The sequence below is a fragment of the Falco cherrug genome, chromosome Z (assembly GCF_023634085.1).
Source record: "Falco cherrug isolate bFalChe1 chromosome Z, bFalChe1.pri, whole genome shotgun sequence".
Lineage (NCBI taxonomy): Eukaryota > Metazoa > Chordata > Aves > Falconiformes > Falconidae > Falco > Falco cherrug.
In genome coordinates, this window is record NC_073720.1 from 23,715,201 (window position 1) to 23,736,363 (window position 21,163).

The 21,163-nt window shown below is 39.7% G+C and overlaps 1 protein-coding gene across 3 annotated transcripts in view; it reads right to left on the reverse strand.

Annotated features, from left to right (window-relative positions):
• Window positions 1–21,082, reverse strand: part of TRIM23 (tripartite motif containing 23) — a 24,566-nt gene extending 3,484 nt beyond the window's left edge. Inside the window, exons 1-10 of one of the 3 annotated variants that reach the window (XR_008730227.1) lie at window positions 20,853–21,082; window positions 19,783–19,945; window positions 8,988–9,109; window positions 7,898–8,176; window positions 7,100–7,282; window positions 6,336–6,551; window positions 5,115–5,249; window positions 1,801–1,930; window positions 1,574–1,684; window positions 18–339 (exon numbers count right to left, since the gene is read on the reverse strand). Coding sequence is in view for 2 of the 3 variants with exons in the window: in XM_055699062.1 (XP_055555037.1) it covers window positions 18–142; window positions 1,574–1,684; window positions 1,801–1,930; window positions 5,115–5,249; window positions 6,336–6,551; window positions 7,100–7,282; window positions 7,898–8,176; window positions 8,988–9,109; window positions 19,783–19,945; window positions 20,853–20,954 (1,566 nt within the window). In the remaining variant the exon portion in view is untranslated. The remainder of the gene's footprint in view (window positions 1–17; window positions 340–1,573; window positions 1,685–1,800; window positions 1,931–5,114; window positions 5,250–6,335; window positions 6,552–7,099; window positions 7,283–7,897; window positions 8,177–8,987; window positions 9,110–19,782; window positions 19,946–20,852) is intronic. The other 2 variants (XM_055699062.1, XM_055699063.1) reach the window with 2 other exon arrangements.
• Between the last annotated feature and the right edge of the window lie 81 nt (window positions 21,083–21,163).

Here is a 21,163-nt window from a genome sequence, read left to right on the forward strand (position 1 = left end):
AAAAAAATCACAAGTACCTGTTTATTAGCAAAGATCAAGAGCAAGGCATCCCGCAATTCCTTCTCTGTTAGTAATTTTGCAAGTTCACTGTGTGCTTCACTGACCCTGTCTCTGTGACTGCTATCAACAACAAACACCACCGCTAAAAAAGACAGAGAGAAATGTTTTACACACATTTAAATATAAACTCTGTAAAATTAGCTTTCAACTTACACAATTCTTCTGTTCTAGCAGTATTCTATGTGAAGTTTCTTAGCAGTGTGCAACTTCAATTTCAAATCCAGGACTGGGAAATGCCTTACATATCTCTGCACTTTTGAAAAAAATCTAGAATTCATCCTAAAACAAGGAAAAAAAAGTCTGAGGTCTTTTGCCTAGTCTAACATAAGGGGTGGTATTTTAAGTACTTAGGTCTAAACCCAGATTTACTATGTATGGATTGAGTATCTCCGTTTAAACCATTTCTTGATCCATTTATACTCGATCAACTCCCACATGACTGTTCCAGTTTCCCTTAACTGGCTGTAAAATCTACAAGTCCAGCCAAATCAGCACAGCTGCCTTCAGCTACAGACTACACAATCCAGAGAAGATTGTCATGGACCCCAGGCAGCAACAGTACATTTTACCATCCACTACACGGACTAACCAAGATGCCAGAAAGAACGGACAGTCGGGGAGGCAGAGCTATGGGACAGGATTTAAAGTCATTACAGATTTTTGCAATGAAAAAACTCCTAAAACCAAAACTCAACAAAAATTACTGCAGGTATGCACCAGGTTAACTGCTTAGATTTCTCTCCAACATACAATTCTTCAAGGCAGACATGATTCCATGCTGCTGGCATTTACACAGTAAGTTTTAAGGGGACAACAGAAATCCCAAAATGCAATTTTTGACAGTTTCAAAAGATGAACAACTTAAAATGTTCAAGTTTGCAATGATGGCTGAAATAATGCACAAAGTGGAGCACATAAACTGACGTCTGTCATTCCTAAGTATTTCAGATAAATCTCCACAGTTGTTTTCCAATTTATTCATTAATTCATTCAGAATTAACAGAAGAACAGCATGAATTTCTAAGTTGGCACCATTTACATCAGTGTTTTCAGAATCAGTCATCTAGCCTATGACCAGATATTACACTTCAATACCAAGTCAGAAGTTACAGAACTTTGTAGAATTTTTTAAGTTGCCAACTGAAGGCTCCTAAAGGCTAAGTATTTTCATTTCAAGTGCTATCTAGATTTCATACCTGGCAAGTACTACTTCTCTCTATGCAAACTCGGAACACTGCACCTTGTTTGTTGTCAGCTAGGACAACTTTTTCTGAGATTCTAATTTTGTTTGGCTCCATGAACTGTCTAATGGATTTAGAGAATGCACCTTTATCATGCAGCAGACACTATGACCAACTGGATTAAAATTTCTTAGCTCATGAACCTAGCAGCTGTACTTTGCATTAGATGAACAATTTTCTACAGTTATAAATTAGTTCTATTAATAACCTTTCTGGCATTGAAATACAAGCTAAAAGACAAAATACAGTTTAAAAGTTGTATTACATCTTACCTTGTGTATTGAGATAATAATGTTTCCACAATGGCCTCAGTTTGTGCTTCCCTCCTACGTCCCAAATAGTAAACTTCAAATTCTTGTATTCTACTGTTTCAACATTAAAACCTAGAATAAAAATACTGAAGTTATATAGTCTTGTTCCGTATGAATATAAAATAATCAAATTCTAGAGTTAAGTCAAACATTCAGAAAAATCATTACTTTAAATTGTTGCTACTAACCTATTGTTGGAATTGGCTGCATGAATTCATCTTGCTTTAACTTAAACAAAATAGTTGTTTTCCCAGCTCCATCTAATCCTAGAGTGACAACCCGAATTTCCATTTTTGGTCCAATATGTACCCTGTTGTCCTGGAAGAAATGGCAAACATAAGAGCAAATTTAGGAAATTTCAATTAGGAAATCCTTATGTTTAAGACACTTATCTTAACATTAAATGGATGGACTCCAAAAATACAAGGCACAACCACCAATCACCTCGAGCAACAATATACACTAAAATATCCAATAAACTATGGTTTACTTGAAGATAGTCTTCTTGGGTACTCCTGGTGCTGGTAAGGGTTAGCAGTTTGCCATACTTGCTTCAACACTCATGGGTAAGTGCTCTTTACTTATCTCTGGTACCATTTCCTTAATCACTTTCCCTCTCACCAGTAAATACACATAAATATTTAGGATGATGTCCTGGTTTTGGCTGGGATAGAGTTCATTTTCTTCCTAGCAGCTAGTACAATGCTGTGTTTTGGATTTAGTACAAGAACACAGATGTTTTTAGTTGTAGCTAAGTAATGTTTATACCAAGTCAAGGACTTCTCAGTTTCTCAGGCCTTGCCAGTGGGAAGGCTGGGGGTGCACAAGAAGCTGGGAGGGGACACAGCCAGGACAGCTGACCCCAACTGACCACAGGGCTGTGCCATACCATATGATGTCATGCTCAGCATAGAAAGCTGGGGGAAGAAGAAGGAAGGGGGGGACGTTTGGAGTGATGCTGTTTGTCTCCCCAAGTAACCGTTATGTGTGATGCAGCCCTGCTGTCCTGCAGGTGGCTGAACCCCTGCCTGCCCGTGGGAAGTGGTGAATGAATTCCTTGTTTTGCTTTGCTTGCACATGTGGCTTTTGCTTCACCCATTAAACTGTCTTTATCTCAACCCACCAGTTTTCTCACTTTTACCCTTCCGATTCTCTCCCCCATCCCACTGCGGGGGAGTACGTGAGCGGCTGTGTCTGGCTTAGTTGGCAGCCAGGGTTAAACCACAACACACGACCAATTGCTATTCTCGTATATAACACTCCACAGCCACTGCCTTCCTTTGACCAAGACAAAATATCACTCTCTCTTCAAATAAGGATCACACTCCTGGATGCGGGGCCATTTCCTTGCCAACAAGCGAAGCACATGAAGACATTTCAACCTTATTCGGTCAAAGTCCTCACAAATACATAGGTAACAATCCATTGGAAACACTGTATTAACAACATCTGGGAAAAAAATTATTATATAGAAACATATTTCTTGAAAGATTTTCAGTATCTTGTCCTAGAATTCTCCAAACCATCCCTTCAGAGCTTTATACATGGTGTTTCCCTTGATGGTTTATAAGGAAGGAACAGCACTATCCATATTTTTTGTATCATCAGTGAAATAAAAAATCTGAATAAAATCTACTCACTTTCAATAGTGCAAAGGACTTCTCCCTCTCTCCTTAAATCTCCACAATATTCACTAGATATGGAATGTTCCTCTGACCTGGTACTGTTTGAAATGCTTTTTAAACTTTATAATGGATGCAGCCTTTGATGCCTGATAAGTTCCTGAGAAAGACCTTTTCAGTGATATAATAACAGTTTTTATTTCTGTCTGAAATCTGCTGTCAAACACAGACCTTTCAAGATACAGCAAGCCTTACTACAAGTCACAACAGTGGCCATCAGCAAAAAGTATTCTAAAAAACCATTGTATATAAAGAAAGCTTTAAATTTTGTAAGAAGTGAGAAAACATAAAAAGTAAGAAAATGAAGTAATTATCTTCACCTTAATTTTTTATGGCTGCTGCAGTTTTTGTGACACATGATATTTGATTTGGCATGTCTGAAATGCAGCATCTAAGCTTCAGAAGATTTCATAAAAATACCGGTTTGTCACAGGAGAAAAGCAACAAAAGACCCATTTTTTTCTAAAGAAAGCTGAGGTGTAAAGAGGCACTGGAAGACTTCTGGGTCCTATTTCAGTTAATAAGTCCAGCTGACTATCACAGCTTAGGTGGCTGCAACCATTCTCTTTCCAAATGCTCAGAAATTAGCAATCAAAATTTTCTGAATCAGGTTAAGAGCTCCTAAAGGCAAAACCAGACATCCACAATGCATCTCTGACTCAGCCCTGTGAGATGGCAGCATCAATTAACTCTGAATACACAGTATACAACTCATCAATGGTGAAATGTGAATGCTGCTTCATTTATGGGTTTGCATTGGGAGTTTGCAGAAGCATTCTCCCTGACACTGCTAACTCTGATCTCTGCTGAATCAGGGAGGGGCAGAAGTGAAAATGTTGCATTTATTGATCTGACAAAGCAGTTATTACATGGAAATTCAAATATACTGAAGTTACAGAGCAAAGTATTTAGAAGAAATTGAATTTCTGATATCAACAAGGACTGGGACAGTCACCATGGAAGCATCCATTCCTTTACAGTAAAGGCTTCAACAGCGACAATTAAATCCTCAGTTTCTTCTTGACAAAAATAGTTCCTATTACTCTTTCACTCATGCAGAACCAAAAAAACCCCCATAAATTAAAGTACTTCTTGTTCTTTAAAGTTTCAAACTTATTTACTCTCCTATGCGGAAAGTATCACCATTCTCAAACTCCAAATAATTTCACTCTTCTCAAACAATAGGTGGTATTGAAAAGATATATAAAGCAATAAGAAAAAAAACAACTTAGAAGATGAACTGTCTAAGCCATCAGTGAATACAAAGTAACTATAAGACAAATAAATGAATGTAAAGAAATACATTATTTTTAATATAATAAAATGAAAGTTACTAGCATTATTGCATTTAAAAACAGGTGTGCAATTTTCAGAAAACAAAATATTAATAAACATTCAGCAGAAGTTATGCTGTCCTCATGAAAAAGCCAAAATACATGGAAAAATAAAGGGTAGATTCCTGATCTGAGTTAAATGTAGAACAAATCATGGATGTTTCCAAGGAAAGGTGTTCCTAGAATTCACAAATAGTATCTTACGTATTTAAAAGAAAGCAGCTAATGTTCAAACAAAGCTACTGACTGATGTAGTCAATGTCAAATGAACGTTTCTCACACTAATTATAACACCACACTGGTTTTGTTGCTTAAATACCAGACGGTACTCATTATATGGTAAGACACTGGCTGTGATACTGAACTGCCTAAATTTGCTGCAACAAATACAGCATCATAATGAACATACATAGTTCTTGCTTTCTTTTAAATTACACTCGAGACTTCATAAAGTGGATAGCTGTACTTTCATGAAATTAAGAATACCTTTGTAAAAGTGACAGGTATGCTAGCATCCAGCTGTACGTGATCTGCAAGTTCTGTAAATTGCTGCTGCTGTTTCTGTAATGTCTCTAGCAATCTTGTAATTTCCTGTTTGGCCAACACTACTCTGCAGTCATCCTAAACAAACAAAAAAACAACAGCATGCTTTTCCTTTAGTAACTTACTTAAAATAATTAAACACAATGTAAATATATTGGCTGGAAATGCATCATTTTCAATAGAAATACTCTAGTTAAAGAAACTCACATTCATAAAATAGATTTATTTAAAATTGCAGCACAAATGTGAAGGCTTTGCCATTCTTTCTTAATACTAATAAATACTAAATAGTTCTGCATTTTTTAAAAAACTTTTTCTTTGAGCCTTCTTAGTCCTGTAGGAATAAGAATATAAATAACAAGAGACAGTAATGTAATATAAAAATAATATATCATTCATCTATCATTTCAGCAGCTTGAATACAGCAGCTGCTTTGCAGTATACAGCAACACAAGGCAACGCAATTAACATGAAAAGATTAATATCCACCCATCTATGATGAGGACATTTGCATAGTTAAAAAGTGCATCTGACTAAGCAACCAGACACTAGGTCTAAGCAAAGTTTTAAAAACTACAAATAACACATTAATAAAATAATTTCCCACATTGTTTACTGTTTGCTACATACACTATTTACTTCTCACTATCACTAAATTAAGTAAATAATGGACCAACCAGATACTCTCATAGACCCGCTTTCTTCATACATTTAAGATATTCAATTACTTGTATTACAAGTGCTACCAGAAGTTTAGTCCTAAAACACTTTTGCCTACCAGCCTCATATGACAACTATCTTCAAACACTTATACTGGTGTTTACAGTGCAACTGTAAAATCCTTCCCATAAATCTTGTAGCTTTTTGCTTTGATTTCATCTCTCCTTTCAACTATCCTCACAAATAACCAGAAATTACTCCAGACAAGATAACCATGCCACAGAATTTCCAGCAACTGGAGGACTTGAACGCTTTTGTACTGACTATCCTTGTCTAACACCCCCTTGTAATGAATACTTCAGTCTCATGTTGTATTATTATTGTTTTAACATTGTAAAGTAAATAAAAATGCAGAGTACCATCTAATATTTTCATTTGTGGCCTTAACTTAATTTGCGGTTCCATCTGTCTTGACATATGTTAACAGCTCACTTGCCAACCCACCTGTTGTAAAGTCTTTTCACAATGAAGGCAAGCTGTTGAAACCTGGGACAAAAGGATCGTCATGTCTTCTTGCTGTTGCCTAAGCCAAATCAACTTCTCTCTCACATGAGCATCAACAACACTAAGAGCCATTTCCTCCTGACGGCAAAGGGTTTCATGAAGATCAGAAAAATAGGCTCGGACACACGAGCGAGCGTTCTCTGCAGTCCCTGGTACCTACAGTGTTGCAGTCAGAAGATCCAGAGGATTAAGGACACCAGTTGATTCCAGAAGTGCATTTTTCATTTTATTCCAGTTTCTAACTTACGTTCATATCTGCTTGGCTACATCACAGTTCAAGTGCTGTTATACAGAAAGTCTTATCAGCTTTAAGACAAAGATCCTCCAAGAAGTTACTCTGATAATCAAGTTGGTTATTTGTATGTAAAATGATATCTAAATGATATCTACAAATGACCAGGGAAAAAATCCTCAATATTATCACAGCACCTGAGAACAGATGCAATCTCACAGTACTTCAGTACTGTACTAGCATTTATACAGCCTTCTCTACTGTCTCCCTATTGTCATGTAGCCTAAAAACATTGTAATGAACTACAAATTCCCCTCTATCTGCTGGTTTAAATCTCAATACTGACTTGGTAGAGATAAGAACTTACGGTCTTGTCTTATAAAACCTATGTATAATTTTCAAAGAAATTTCTTATCTCAGTTATTAAAAACCAAATATTCTGTGCATGTGGGAAAAAAAAAGAAAAGCATACATGTTCAGTATGGGCCATTCCAACTCCATCTTCAACTATTTGTTCTCCTCCTTCTATATGCTGAACAATTCCAACTAATTTTCTGGAATAATCTGAGATTTCTTCTGTGAAAGTTCTTATACAGTGGGCCATGTCTAAAATGGATGCACGAATCTGGTTTGCTTCTGGTTCCAAGACAGAATGCTATTAATTAAAAGCAACATATCAAAGATCAATCATAAATATCTTAATAATATTTTCCATTTTACTACATATTTAATATATATGTGTGTATGTATATGTGTGTATATATATATAGGAAAGGCAAGTAAGAATTTATAACCATCTTGCAATTTAAAATGTAATCAGGAGTTACAGATTATGCTGAGACTGAGATAGGCATCTAGCAATCACACAAGCAAACACACTAATCCGCCTGTTTACCACCATCAATTACAAAAAAAGAAGGGCAGTTAGACTGCACCAGGTTGGGTGAACCTAGTGTTCGCATAATGAAAACAATTTTCAGAACTGATGACTCAATGTTGTGAGAAGTTCAGAAAAGCATCAGATAAAGAGACTGTCCATCTTAATACATAAGTAACTTATTGTGGTCTTAGAAATAATGTTTCTTTTCTTGTAATCTTATCATGGTAGTTATCTGAAATGCAGGGAAAGCAAAAGAACAGTATGAAGATACATCTATAAAGACATATTAAGAACCTACTTTCCTTTCTTGGTAATCTTTTATACTTTAATTGGATAAATAATTATGCAAGCCGCCCCATGGCGTAACTAGAAACAGATTATTAGCAGTACCTTATGACCTTGATGCTTCCCGTACTCTTTGCAGACACAACACATAAGAGGACTCGCCTGACAGCCCTCTTCTAAACAAACAAACTCAATAGCATGCACTTGGTGTTGGGAGCACATGGTCTTCTCGTGAGGCTTATCAGCAAGAGGTACACGTCTGTGTTTCGCTAGTGTCTTTGTAGAATGAGTAAGCTGGGAACAGTCTGCACACAGGTGAGTGGCACAAACAGTGCAATACACAGATGCAACATGGGCTTCATCTTCATCGCAACGAATGATACTCTAACAACAACAAAAAAAACCCAATGCTGAATTTGTTAACATTTAATCCCATACAAGCTTGGAAACAGACTTTCTGTAAAAGTTACAAACTAGTAAGTATTTGGACTACTTTGAAAACTAAGTTCTCAATATTTTTTTTTTTACATAAAATATGTTTTCCTTTATAGTCAACGCCAATAAATTATTCTAGAAGTGTTCAGTGATTTCATAAATCCAAACTTCAGTGTAAGTTGTAAAGGCTTAGAGGGTAAAATTCATACTCCAATCATTTCCTCCAAAGCAATCATTAGAGAGAAAAGAATTACAGACAGACAAAACATCTAGGACAGTTACCTATTCCTAGAATGACACTGCATGATATTTCTTGCATACCAGTTGTTAATACTGAAATGGTTAAAGCAGCTGGTTTTCATAGTGAAGTACTGTCACATGATGTAGTGATATCAAATAAATAAAAGGAACTACTTAAGAAGAGTTGAAGGCTTTAGGAAGAGTTTCCAGATGTTTTAGAAAACTGTCCTTAAATCACTATAACTACAATATCCAAATAAGTAACCTTTTCTAAAAAACATACATGCCTAAAAGTAGGGGGAAATAGTATGTATGCTTGGCAATACTTCTTAATTTCCTGCTTTAGTCAGCACAGATTAGCATTTGAGTATGGAACTATTGAAGCCTTAATACTAGATACTGAAAGAAAACAACAGCATTATTAGTGAAATCACATTTGGCAAAGAACTGATATTTTTTTTCTATCTAGAGATAAATTAAAGCAAATGTAGCAAACCTGGCTTTTTTTAAAACTCAGTACCTCTCCAGATAGACCGATGGCTTCTTCTGCTGTCCCACACTGCCCAACAGGTCCATTCTGCAACCGTTCCAAGAGTTCCAACAACGCAAAATTCTTTTTCAAGCCCCAGACACCAGAATCTCCTATTTTTCAGGAAGAGTTAAATGAAGGGGAGATGTAAAAAAGCCCCTCAAGCAAACACCATCATGAGCAGTTTCACAAACCACAGCTGAGATTCCGACAAATATTAAGAGCACATTAACTACAGTGACATTAACGAAAATGAGATACAACTATCACTTTTTCTCTGTAAGGTCACACTACCTTTCCACCCCCTCCTTCCTTCCATCACAGAACTATTTAATATTTATGCAGATTTTTCCTGCTTAAAAGATTTCACAATTATTAAAAATTTACAAAAACTCAGTAAATACACTTATAAAGTAATCCACAATAGCTAACAACTAAGGACTACAAGGAACACACAAACTCTGATTTTTATCATAAAAATTCGTATTTTGCATAACTACATGAGCGAACATTTCTACTAATGGAAGCTTTGAAGAATTTACACTGAATCACAAAATGCAACACCTACTGCAGATCTCAGTCCAGTAAAAACCTGAATAAGATTTAAAACAATATTCAGAAAGACCCATATACACTATTTGATATAGCGAAAAAGATACCTCCTACTTCCGTGAGCAAAGCAGAAATCTGTGTCTACTCCTGTATCATCCTCAGTTTGTAGAAGTTCACATGAAACAACACGATGAAAAGCAAAACCAGGATTGCATCCCAATGACTGATGCTAAATGCTACCTGCATAGTCCATGTAGCATACGAGAACCCTAGTCATTGCTTCTCAAAGAAAGTACCATCCTTTGACTTTTCTCAGCGTAATTATCATAAATTTAAAACCATTTTCTCTGCCAGAAGGCAAAGGTCCCTCAAGAGATCACCTTTGTGCACTGGCTTATTACTCTTTAGTCATTACTGAATCACATGCTAGTTGAGGTTGGAAGGGACCTCTGGACATAACCTTGCCCAGTCCTCTTACTCAAGCAGGATCACCTAGAGCTGGCTGCTAAGGCCCAGACAGCTTCTGAAGATCTCCAAGGAGGGAGATTCCACCACCTCTTTGGGCAACTTGTGCCAGAGTGTGGTTACCCTCACAGTCAAAACTGTTTCCTTATGTACAGACAGAACTTCTTGTGCCTCAGTTTGTGCACACAGCCTCTAGTTCTTGTCACCAGATGCACTGAAAAAAGCCTGGCTCTGTCTTACTCTCCCTTCAGATATTTGCACAAAATATCTCAGCCTTTCCTCATATGAGAGATACACCAGGCCCTTTATTGTCTTACAGGCCTTTTACTCCAGTAGCTATTATCTCTCTTGTACTGGGGAGCCCCAAACTGGATACAGTACTCTAGGTCTAGCCTCACCAGTGCTGAGGACAGGGGAAGGATCACCACCCTGGCCTTGCTGGCAACGTTCCTCCAAGATACTGTTCGCTTTCTTTGCTGCAACAACATACCAGGTAAACCAGGACCTCCAGGTCCTTTTCTGCAAAGCCACCCTTCAGTTGGTTGGCTCATTCTCTTCTCTCATTCTCTACCCAAATGAGAGAATTAAAATCACACTATCTCAAGTTGGAAGGGACCCATAAAGATCATTGAGTCCAACTCCCTGCTCCTCACAGGTCTCTGAAACTAAACCACATGACTAAGAAAGTCATGCAGACACTACCTGAATTCTTGACAGGCTTGGTACCGTGACCACTTCCCTGGGGAGCCTGTCCCAGTGACTGACCACCATCTCAGGAAAGAACCTTTTCCTGATCTCCAGTCTGAACTTCCCCTGATGCAGCTTCATTCCATCTCCTCGCGTCCTATCGCTGGTCACCAGGGAGAGGAGATCAGCACCTCCCCTCCTCTGCCCCCCTTGAGGAAGTTGCAGGCTGCGATGAGGTCACCCCTCAGCCTTCTCTTCCCCAAGCTGAGCAAACCAAGTGACCTCAGCCACTCCTAAGTCATGCCCTTGAGACCTTTCACCATCTTGGTTGCTGTCCTCCAGATGAGCTCTTAACAGTTTGATATCCTTCTTGTACTGCGCTGCCCCAAACTGCACACAGTACTCAAGGTGGGGCCACACCAGTGCAGTGTAGAGTGGGACAGTCACCTCCCTGGACTGGTTGGCCGTGCTGTGCTTCATGCACCCCAGGACATGGTTGGCCCTTCTGGCTGCCGGGACACACTGATGACTCATGTTGAACTTGCCATCAACCCAACTCCCCAGATCTCTTTCTGTGGGGCTGCTCTCCAGCCTCTCATCCCCCAGTGTGTATGTATAACCAGGATTACCTCAGGATTAAACTTCTCTGCTTTGTCTACATTCTTGTTTGTGAGGTGACCAACCACACCAAACAACAGAATAACATTATCTCTGATTCTCCTTTTGCTGTTGACATATTTTAAAAAGCCCTTTTTGTTGTCCTTCACAGTGCTGACCAGCCTGAACTCTAATCGAGCTTTGGCCACATGAATTTTCTCCCTACAGTGCTGAACAGCATCTCTGTAGCCTCCCGTGTCACCTGTCCTTGCTTCCAATATCTGTACACTTTCTTCTTCTGCCTAAGTTCTAGAAGATCCCTGCCTAGTCAAGCCAGCATTTTGCCTTACCTGCTTGACACTCTGAAATTGCCTGCTCCTGCACTTTTAAGGCATGGCTCTTCAGAAGTGATTTAGATGTAATGCAGAAAGCACCTAGCAACTTCCTCTCAGCAGAGCTGTTATATATAAAAGAAAAAAAACCAAACATATTTTAGTAGTATGCTATCAGACATTCCTCAGATGGGATGTTTGCCATTTTTAGGGATTGAGTATGCATCTCAATGCACAACATCTAGAAAGTTATATTTGATCAACTGCAATAAGCTGACTACCATTGCTGAATCACAATTATTTACTATTGAAAATTAGGAATGACCAATTTCAGATAGATGATCTGAGAACACACAGGTGTTTTTGATGTAGCTTAGTGTTGAATTCACTATGAATTTCCAGAATGAGTGTCATCTGTGTGCGTAGGTTTGAGTTTTTCTTCTTTAAAATCCAAGGTGGATCAACTTGTGAAGTTGTTTATTGCCCAAACTAAGCCCTTATTACTGCACAGTTTAGAATCAGTTTAACTACTCCTAACTGACACTAACAAGCCTGTTTCTATATAATATCAATACATGTCAGTCCAGGTGGAGAGTGTTATTACTTGCTAACAAAGCGTAATTTGGAAGGGTCAAGTAAAGACATGCGCATGTGCTCTTCTTCCAGCCCCAATGCTATGATGAGCTCTTCTGCTGTTGTCACGGAGATTTTATTATGATCAGTTCACCAAAACTGGTAGAACACAGGTATATAAACTAAACCTCCACATACCGTGTTTTCCTAACAAATATCACAGAATTAACCCACAAATGCCTATGATCTTGTAACATTATTTTTACCAGCTCTTGAAACAACATAATTGACAGCAAAGACCAGCTCAAGAAATTACTTAATTATATCCAGCATTTCTGCTGAATACTAACAGAGCACTTTGGTGCACTGAAAGGCAGGCAAAATGCGGACATCGGTTTCACCAATAACATTGCCCTGACCTCTTTGGCAGATTTTTTACTGAAGTGTACAGAATCTGCTAACTTCAGGAAAAGAAACGGAGGGGGTGTGTGTGTGTCTGGTAGCTTTGAGTAGAGTGATAGATAGCACCACATCACCAGTAGTGCCCAGGGTAGTGACAGATGTACATTTACGTAATTAAGAAGGTGCCTGGGAACACCACCTTGTATTTAAACAGAATCTGTAAGACCCAAAATCAACTATTCTATCTTATGATGGAACTTTTGAACTGTTTGTAAGACAGGAAAAGGTTAATGCAGTTACTTTTTAGAGGTAGAACATCAAGATCTGAACAAAACTGCATATGCATGCTGCTTTTGTAATTCAAATATTTGTTTTGTACTTTATGCAAACATACCCATACAAGAATGAGCCAAACTTAGTGAACTTCTGCTGTTCACCCGTAAGAAAAATAATATATAACTTCTGTACTAAATTCAATTAACTGCTTTATTCAATTTACACTTTTCTTCAAGCATGATCTGGAAAACATAATTTTGGAAAACAATACCAGACCTGGAAAAAAATTGGGTTGCCTCTCATAAGCCAGTTGCACAGAATAGCAGAACAGCAACTGGAGGCTGAGATTGGTTCCCAAAGATGCCTAAAAACTATTGACATTTTCAGTCCGCATATCTGGTGTTAAGTCTGCATCTGACATGAATGCACAGAAGCTGCATTCTATGCATGTTTCCAAAGACAAAGCCCAGGCTACCTGAGTTATCTGGTTCTCCAGAGTGCTGTTTCACAACTCCTAAATTATGCTGCCCTGTTGTGGCTTGGTAGGCATGTGCCCTTTGTATCCTTCTGGAATTCAGATGTCATCCCACTGATCCTACACAGACATTAAGTCTTCTTTCCTCAGTACTAAGATTTATCAAACACTCCACAGATTTTGATGTATCATGAGAGTGAAAGTGTTGTTCCAAATTAACAGACACCAATTATTATGAGCAGCAAGCAGTTATGAGAACCATCAAAGCTAATTACCCATCCCAAATACTCATGTTCCACTGCTTCTCAGCTTGGTACACAGTCAAGAAAATAATCAGCATTTTCACTGTTCTAAGAATATGGAACTTCAGCTCCCACAGGAGTCTGGATTTGCAGCACACAGAGAGTATACACTGCTATAAAGGCTCTTTGTAGAATTATACAAGCACCGTTCAAATATTGTCACTACATAAAAGGCAATGCTTTTAAGAGCTAGGTTTCTTACAATATTGTTTGCAAGGAAGCGCACACAAAAGCAAAACAAAAAAAAACCCAAATCCAAAAATATCTGCAAGTTCTCCTACCTTCAGCTTCAGCTTGTTGAGAATTATTCTCTGTACTGGTTTTGGCTGGGACTGAGTTAATTTTTTTAATAGTAGCTGGTTTGGGGCTATGTTTTGTACTTGTGATCAAAACAGTGACGATAATACACCTGTATTTTAGCTATTGCTGAGCAGTGCTTACACAGTATGGTTGCCTTTTTTTGTTTCTCATGCTGCTCCACCAGTGGACAGGCTGGGGGTACACAAGAAGCTGGGAGGGGATACAGCTGGAACAGCTGACCCCAACTGACCACAGGGATATTCCATACAATATAACATCATGCTCAGCAATAAAAGCTGGGGGGGAAGAAGAAGGAAGTGGGGCAATGTTCACGGTTATAGCACCTGTCTTCCCAAGTAACCACCACAAGTGATGGGGCCTGGCTTTCCCAGAAACGGCTAATCACGTGCCTGGCAGTGGGAAGCAGTGAATGAATTCCTTGTTTGCTTTGCTTGTGTGCACAGCTTTTGTTTTACCTATTAAACTGCCTTTGTCTCAACCCACTTTTGCCCTTCCAGTCCTCTCCTCTGTTCCACTGCAGGGGAGTGAGCAAGTGGCTCCGTGGGGCTGAGCTGCCCCCCAGGGTTAAACCACAATGTTGTCTTTTACTTCAGAAGCTATGAAACAAGAAAAATGAGACTGGCTTTCAATCTTAAGGCTTCAAAATTGCTTGAAATTCATGCAAGTGCTTTTACTGCCTGACAATGTTTTTCCTGCAGTACTGTTTCCAATAGCAGAGCTGCATTACATGGCTAGGCAAAATTACATGGAAGACTGGCATGCTCACATGCCAACTGCTTTCCCATCAGAGGAGGCAGAGCAAGGATGCATGCTATCATTCACAAAATGCATGCCACACCTGTCCAAAGTGAGGGCAACAATGCTACAGTAGCTCTGAAGAGACATGTGAACAGGAATCAATACATCCGCACTGTATACTTTATTGTTACATGTAACTTCCAGTTTTCCCACATAAAAATTTCTTTCATAGGCATGCCTCCCTGACCCAACCCCCCCTCCAGTTTAAATCATCAACCATAATATTCTCAGTGGCTAAACTGAATAGTGAATGCTGTACCACTTATCTAAAGGATGACACAGCTATGTTTAGTTAAAAGTCGGGAAGGGTCCAAGGACCCTTACTGCCACATGATGGATGCACAGACTGCTAAGTCCTTGGGTTGGTTATCTTTAGAAGGGACATTTTGTCTTAGATCCCTGTTGTACATGCAACATGGTGAAGATGAAGACTTTAAACATGGCTGCTAAGGAATAGAGTCTGCGTAGAGACAACTCAAGGACATTGTGCAGGCGCAAGATACATAAATGAATTCTCAGAATTGTAATGAATAAACAATTTCTTGGAAAACTAATGAATAGGTATGAGTCGCTTGTATAAAGGGGGGACTGAAAAGTCCCCTCGGGGTGCATGACTTCGGTGGGGCGATCCCCCATGCACCCAGCGCTGCCGAATAAAGATAACCTCCACTCGCCTGCATATTGCTGACTGATTCTTCAAATCAATTTGGCACCCCAGATGGGACCTCCTCTGTTCGGCTGCAGGACCCATTGAGAGCGGGTACTCCCTAGGGTACCCCCGGGGATTTTCCCGGAGGGGCTCCTCATCTCATCTGGATCACCGCAGGAGCAGACACGGACTCCATCTTACAGAGCGAAGGTACTATCTTCATTCAAATATATATTAATTGTGAATATTATATTAACCTTATATTTTAAACAGTACATGGTCAGCATGAAGAGAAAACCAAGTCAGAATATCCAAAGCAGAACTAATTTACTGGAATATCACCAACAGAAAAGATCAGAAAAGATATGTCTATAGCTATTCTGTGTTTCTAGTTCATAATTTAAAGCTGTCAGAAGAAGCAAAGTCAAATGCTTTTACATCCTTCCTTTAACTTCTTATATAGCTTGAGATTTGATAATACATACCATACACTGTTAGTGCGCTGTTGATCTTGCACTACATGGAAAAACAAGCAAACTTATGTATCAACTATTAACCAACTAAAACCAGAATTTATAACCAGTAAGCACCCTATAAAATATGCATTATCAAGAGAAAGTAATGTCTCATTTCACCACATCTACCATAAAGTCTGTGTATTTGAGAAAAAGCCACTTTGCTTCTTTTTACACTAAACCTACTACAAAATTACTACGTACTCGACACACATTTTGGACACATCTGATCCAGTGTTTATTTTACATTTAAAAACACTGAAAGATGAGTCATGAAAATATATCTATTTAATCTCTTGGACTCGCTCAAATTCTGCTTTGATTGCAAATGTATGAGTCTAGTGATCTCATCCTTGGGCCTACAAGGGATGTTCATGCGCATTACAAAACCACTACAGACTATGACTGTCTCCTCTCAAAAGGAGATAAGACAATGACTAGCAGGAAGAGTGTCAGCCAGGAATGAGCCAGTGACAATGAAAATGCTAAGACTGAAAGACCAGACTTTTCAAATGCACTTTCAAAAGAATAAAGCTTGTCTGCAAAAGAATTATAAATAATGCAAGGAATGAAGGAGCAACTTTTGTCTAAATGTCTGAACAAAGCTATGAGTATGTTATGTTATAGCTACATTTTCTTGCACAACGTTTTGAGGTTTTACCTTAGTACTCAAAGACTAGCAAAAGAATATATAAATGTAAACAATACCAATGGGATGGATTCCATGAAGAATGCTAACATGTGCATACATCAGTTCAAAAAGTTCTAATGATAGAAAATAGTTTCAGACCTGTAATAATGATGTTGGTAGGGAGAGCTCACCTGAGCCGTAAACTGTTAAAGGCTTCCTTAGCAGAGCTGCTCAGCTGAAAATCAAAAGCCAGAGCCTCCAAAGCTGTTATATAAGCACATCCTTCCCAACAGTTCATTGGTCCATGTATTAAAAAAAAAATCCAAAACCCAAAACCAACCCACTAACCCAATGCAGGAAGACGACAGAAAGCAGTTTGCAAGAAATGTTTCACCTCTTCTCCTAGATAAAGACACTTTTAATGAAAAGGCATTCAGAGGAGTCTTCTTCTATGAAGAACATTTTCTAGATTTTCCCCTAAATATACTGCCCGAGTCAACATGATCTCCAGAATATATTCCTTCAAAATTTTGAAAATTGAAAAAGATTTTCCATTACATGTTTTTGGTTAAAGAATGTTCATCTAGATAGATAGAAGATAACCTCTAGACTGATCACATACTTTCAACATGTACACCTCACATACTTTCAACAGGTACACCACGTGGTTTGGGCAGGCTTTAGTCCTACCAATTCATTAGTAATTATTTTCTCTCATACCAAGGTTTTATGAATTATTAGAATATTTTGGTAAGCATGTAAATGAGGTGTTGTCAATTTTCTCTTGCAGACTCCACATTTCTAGAAATTCTGATTGAGAAAGTACCCCTAATCCTGCCTTCCCACAGTTTTTTTTAATATATATATACACACATACATACATTTATATAAGCAACATGCCAGTACATTTAAACCAAGTGTCCACTTCAGAAAGGAGAAAATACAGCTATACCTATACATATATAGATCCCTGAGTATTTCTTCCAAAAAGTTCCCTTTCAAAATATTCCTTGGGAAAACCTGGACAAATATAGGATTAAGTGATTTAGTGGTAAGAGCAAAGGAAAACAATCACCTTTATCCGAACTGTACAGGTTAAATGACCAACGAAAAGCATGTGTAAAATCCACAGTTACTTATTTAGGAACTGTTCAACACAGGTAGCTTTACACCCTGATTATACAGCTTCTCTTTCAACAGAACTTTCTCTTGGCAGTGATCCTATAACCCAGATTTAGATACTAAACCGCCTCCTGAGACTACTTCATTAAATGGCAGAACTGGCAGTTGCAGAAATGGGTGAAAATGGCGCTTGCTTTCTCGCATGCCCTGAAATGGGAGGGAAGGATAAGAAGTTCCCTGGGCACACAGTTGCCATGACTCCCTATCAGCTCCACTCCTGAGCTCTCAGAAGGAAACAGAACTACAACAGCAGTAATTTAACCAACAGCAGTAACTGCCAAGTGATCAGAGCAAGACAAAAAAAGCAGAGATGCCTCAAAGAGGGGTCACGATGAGCTGCACTCCACAAAACATCCCATTTTTACATGCTGAAAGCAATAATATTTCTCAAGGCAGTTATTATGGACATGGCAAGACTAAAAGTGTCTATGACCCTCTTCTGCCCCAAATCAAATCCCCAGACAGAACATGTTTATTTACATTCACAGAACTATTTTTACTTCCAAGCTGTTTTGCTAAAATGTTCTACCTATCAGTTTTTGATCACAGTATATAATCCTTCTTTCTAGTACTAGCCAGTAGGACACAAGTCTACTAGCTTATCCTGGACTCAAAAGTTGAAGCTTTTCTTCCCACTTCCTACCTATGGGAGCCTTAAGAGTTTAATAACGTTTCACTATGTTCCATCAGAAGGTCCTCTTATTATGCAAGATGAAAAAACCTTAGGTGCTTTTACAAAGCGTCATTTTTCTTAAACCTGAAATCCACAAGGAATATAATAGGATACTTTCAGACAGGTGGGAAAAAAATGACCAATAAAAATTAAGAAGTGACAAGTTCCCCATCATAATGAAAATGGTACTTCTACTTTACAAGATACAAGCAGTGGTCTTGGACAGAAATGTTTCACAACAGTAGGACTGAATATTGTGCTCTAACAGTCTCCTCCTTAAAAGCACACTTCAAGAAATCTCATGCAGCTGTACAGTCATAGGTAAAAAGTAAAATAAATCATGACCCTTTTAACCGCATCTTCTAGACCAGCAGTCATTCATGATGCTCACACTTATGAACTCCCTCCCCCTAGAAAATAAACCCTTCTTTCATATGAGACTGATTATTTCTTTTCCTGACTCCTATTTCCATGAAAGCATCCAGAGAGTGCCTTAATAGCCCTCTCCATTTGATCTGCAATCTAGCAGATTCACTTACCAGAAAGTAAATTCTTATTTTAGCATATTCTATATATAAATATTTCTTTCATGGATTACCACATTACAGATCTCCCTCTCTGATGATTCTCCTTCCAATAGCTTTTTTCCCCCCATGCTGGAGCCAGTTCTATTAACAAGTCCTTCTCAGTGCAAATTCTTCTGATAACTTGTCTCCTCTGTAACCCTATGTTAAACAGGCAATTGCTATTCCGAAGGAAACATAAGCATGGGTCATCTTTTGCCTAAAATAAACCTCCACTGCTGGATAAAAGCTGTACCTTATCCTTTCAAATCCTGTCTGCAGGCCCTCCTACAGTATGGAAATTCCTGTTGGTAGCCTGCTGCTGTCAGTTACTTCATATATAGAATTACTGTACATTTTAAAAATCAGGCTTGTTACCACTGATACTTCCCTCTGTATCACTTCATCATGTACCCAGACAAATCTGCTCATCAAAGAAACTACCCATTTAACTGCACGGTTTACTTACTGTTTAGGACAACAGAAAACTCATTCAGGATCCCTTAGATGCTAGTTTAACACAGAGTAGTCCCTTTGTAAACATAGGTGTGCAAAAAGACTTCAAGGTATAAAGCTTGCAAGCCCAGGTTCAAGAAGATAAAGTCTTCACTTTCTTTTTTTAAGACATCTATTTTACTAATGCTTAACAGTGCTTCTCTGAATGAAGAGAAACACTGCACATTCATTACTTGGACATAGTGCTAAGTGGAGCATTCAGAAACTATATCTAGCATTATATTCTAGTTATCCCTGGCTGACAGGTTTTAAGAATTTCAGATTTACATCTTCTTACCTAGTTCAGTAACTTGTCGATCAAATGGACAACGAACTGCTCTGCCATGGAGGGGAAGCCGGGTAAGACAGTCATGGCAGACAGTATGGCCACACAAAAGCAGCCGGGGAACTTTGTCACCTTGTAAAGAAAATACATCTTCACAGACTCCACACTCAAGAACCTATAATTTAAAAAGAGGCCATATTTGGTCTTGATGTGACAAAAAAAGCAAAACTTCGCAGTTTACTTTACAGAAGTTCCTGCAATCACAGCAGATAAACTGAATCATTAATTTTCCATTGTACACCCAAATAAAATAAAATAAAATAAATAAAGACAGGAACAGAACGTTTTAACTCTTCAGCATCCCACCTGAAGTTCTTGTGCACTTCATTTAATGAACTCCCACAAGAGAAGTCCACTAGTCAAGCAGCACAATTAAGTATGTAGAAACGTCCTCACAGGAGGAGGAAAGGGAGGGCAAGACCCTGCCAAAGCAGGCTATGAGCCAGTGGAGAAAGCTTCCATTCGTAGCTAATACATATAACAAGGTCAGTCATACCAAGTTAGCCATTTATGAAACTGCAAACACAGCATCCAGGTAGCAAAAGCAAACAGGAGGGGACCAGAACATCTTAAACAGCTAACAAGAAGCAAAATTGATCGTCATTTAGAAAAAAAACCCACCACAACCAAAACCCAAACAACCACCAGAACCAAACCCCACCGACACTCCCCACGACAGGGCCTGCTAACCCCCGCGGCGCGCCCGCGCCCTCCAGAGCGCTGCCCTTTGCGGCCGGGGCCGGCCCTGCGCAGAGGCCTCCCGCCCGCATCGCGCTCCGAGCAGCCCCCAGCGTCGCGGCTCCGGGCGGGCGAGGCCGGTAAAGGGCCAGGGAAGCGGCTGCCCGGCCCGGCCCGAGACGAGACGAACGCCGGCGCCTCAGGAGACGACTCCTGCCCTGAAGACCCCTCGTAGCCGTGCTTCCCCTTCCCCCCGGTGGTGCCGGCCCGCAACCCCGCAACGCCCTGCCACGCTCGGCAGCGGCCGAGCCAGACGGTGCAAAGGGCCGGACAGCCCGTCTCACCTTCACTGCGGCGCCAGCCGGGCCGCGGCCACTGCTACCGGGCCCCCGGCCACTGTCCTGCCCGGTACCAGCCTCGACCTTGTTTACGCCGAGGGCGGCCATCTTGCGGCGGGCGGGGCGGAGCGGCGCGGCCACCGCCCCAGTGGGAGCATGCGCGCCCCCTCCGGCCGGCGCCCGCCTCTCGCCACTCGCACCGCAGAACTACGGTTCCCATCGTGCCGCGCCGCAGGGCTGCCCGTGCGGCTCTGGGGGACCGCGGATCCCAGCGCTCCAAGGCGCAGGCGACGGCCCCTCGGCAGGTCGCCAAGCGC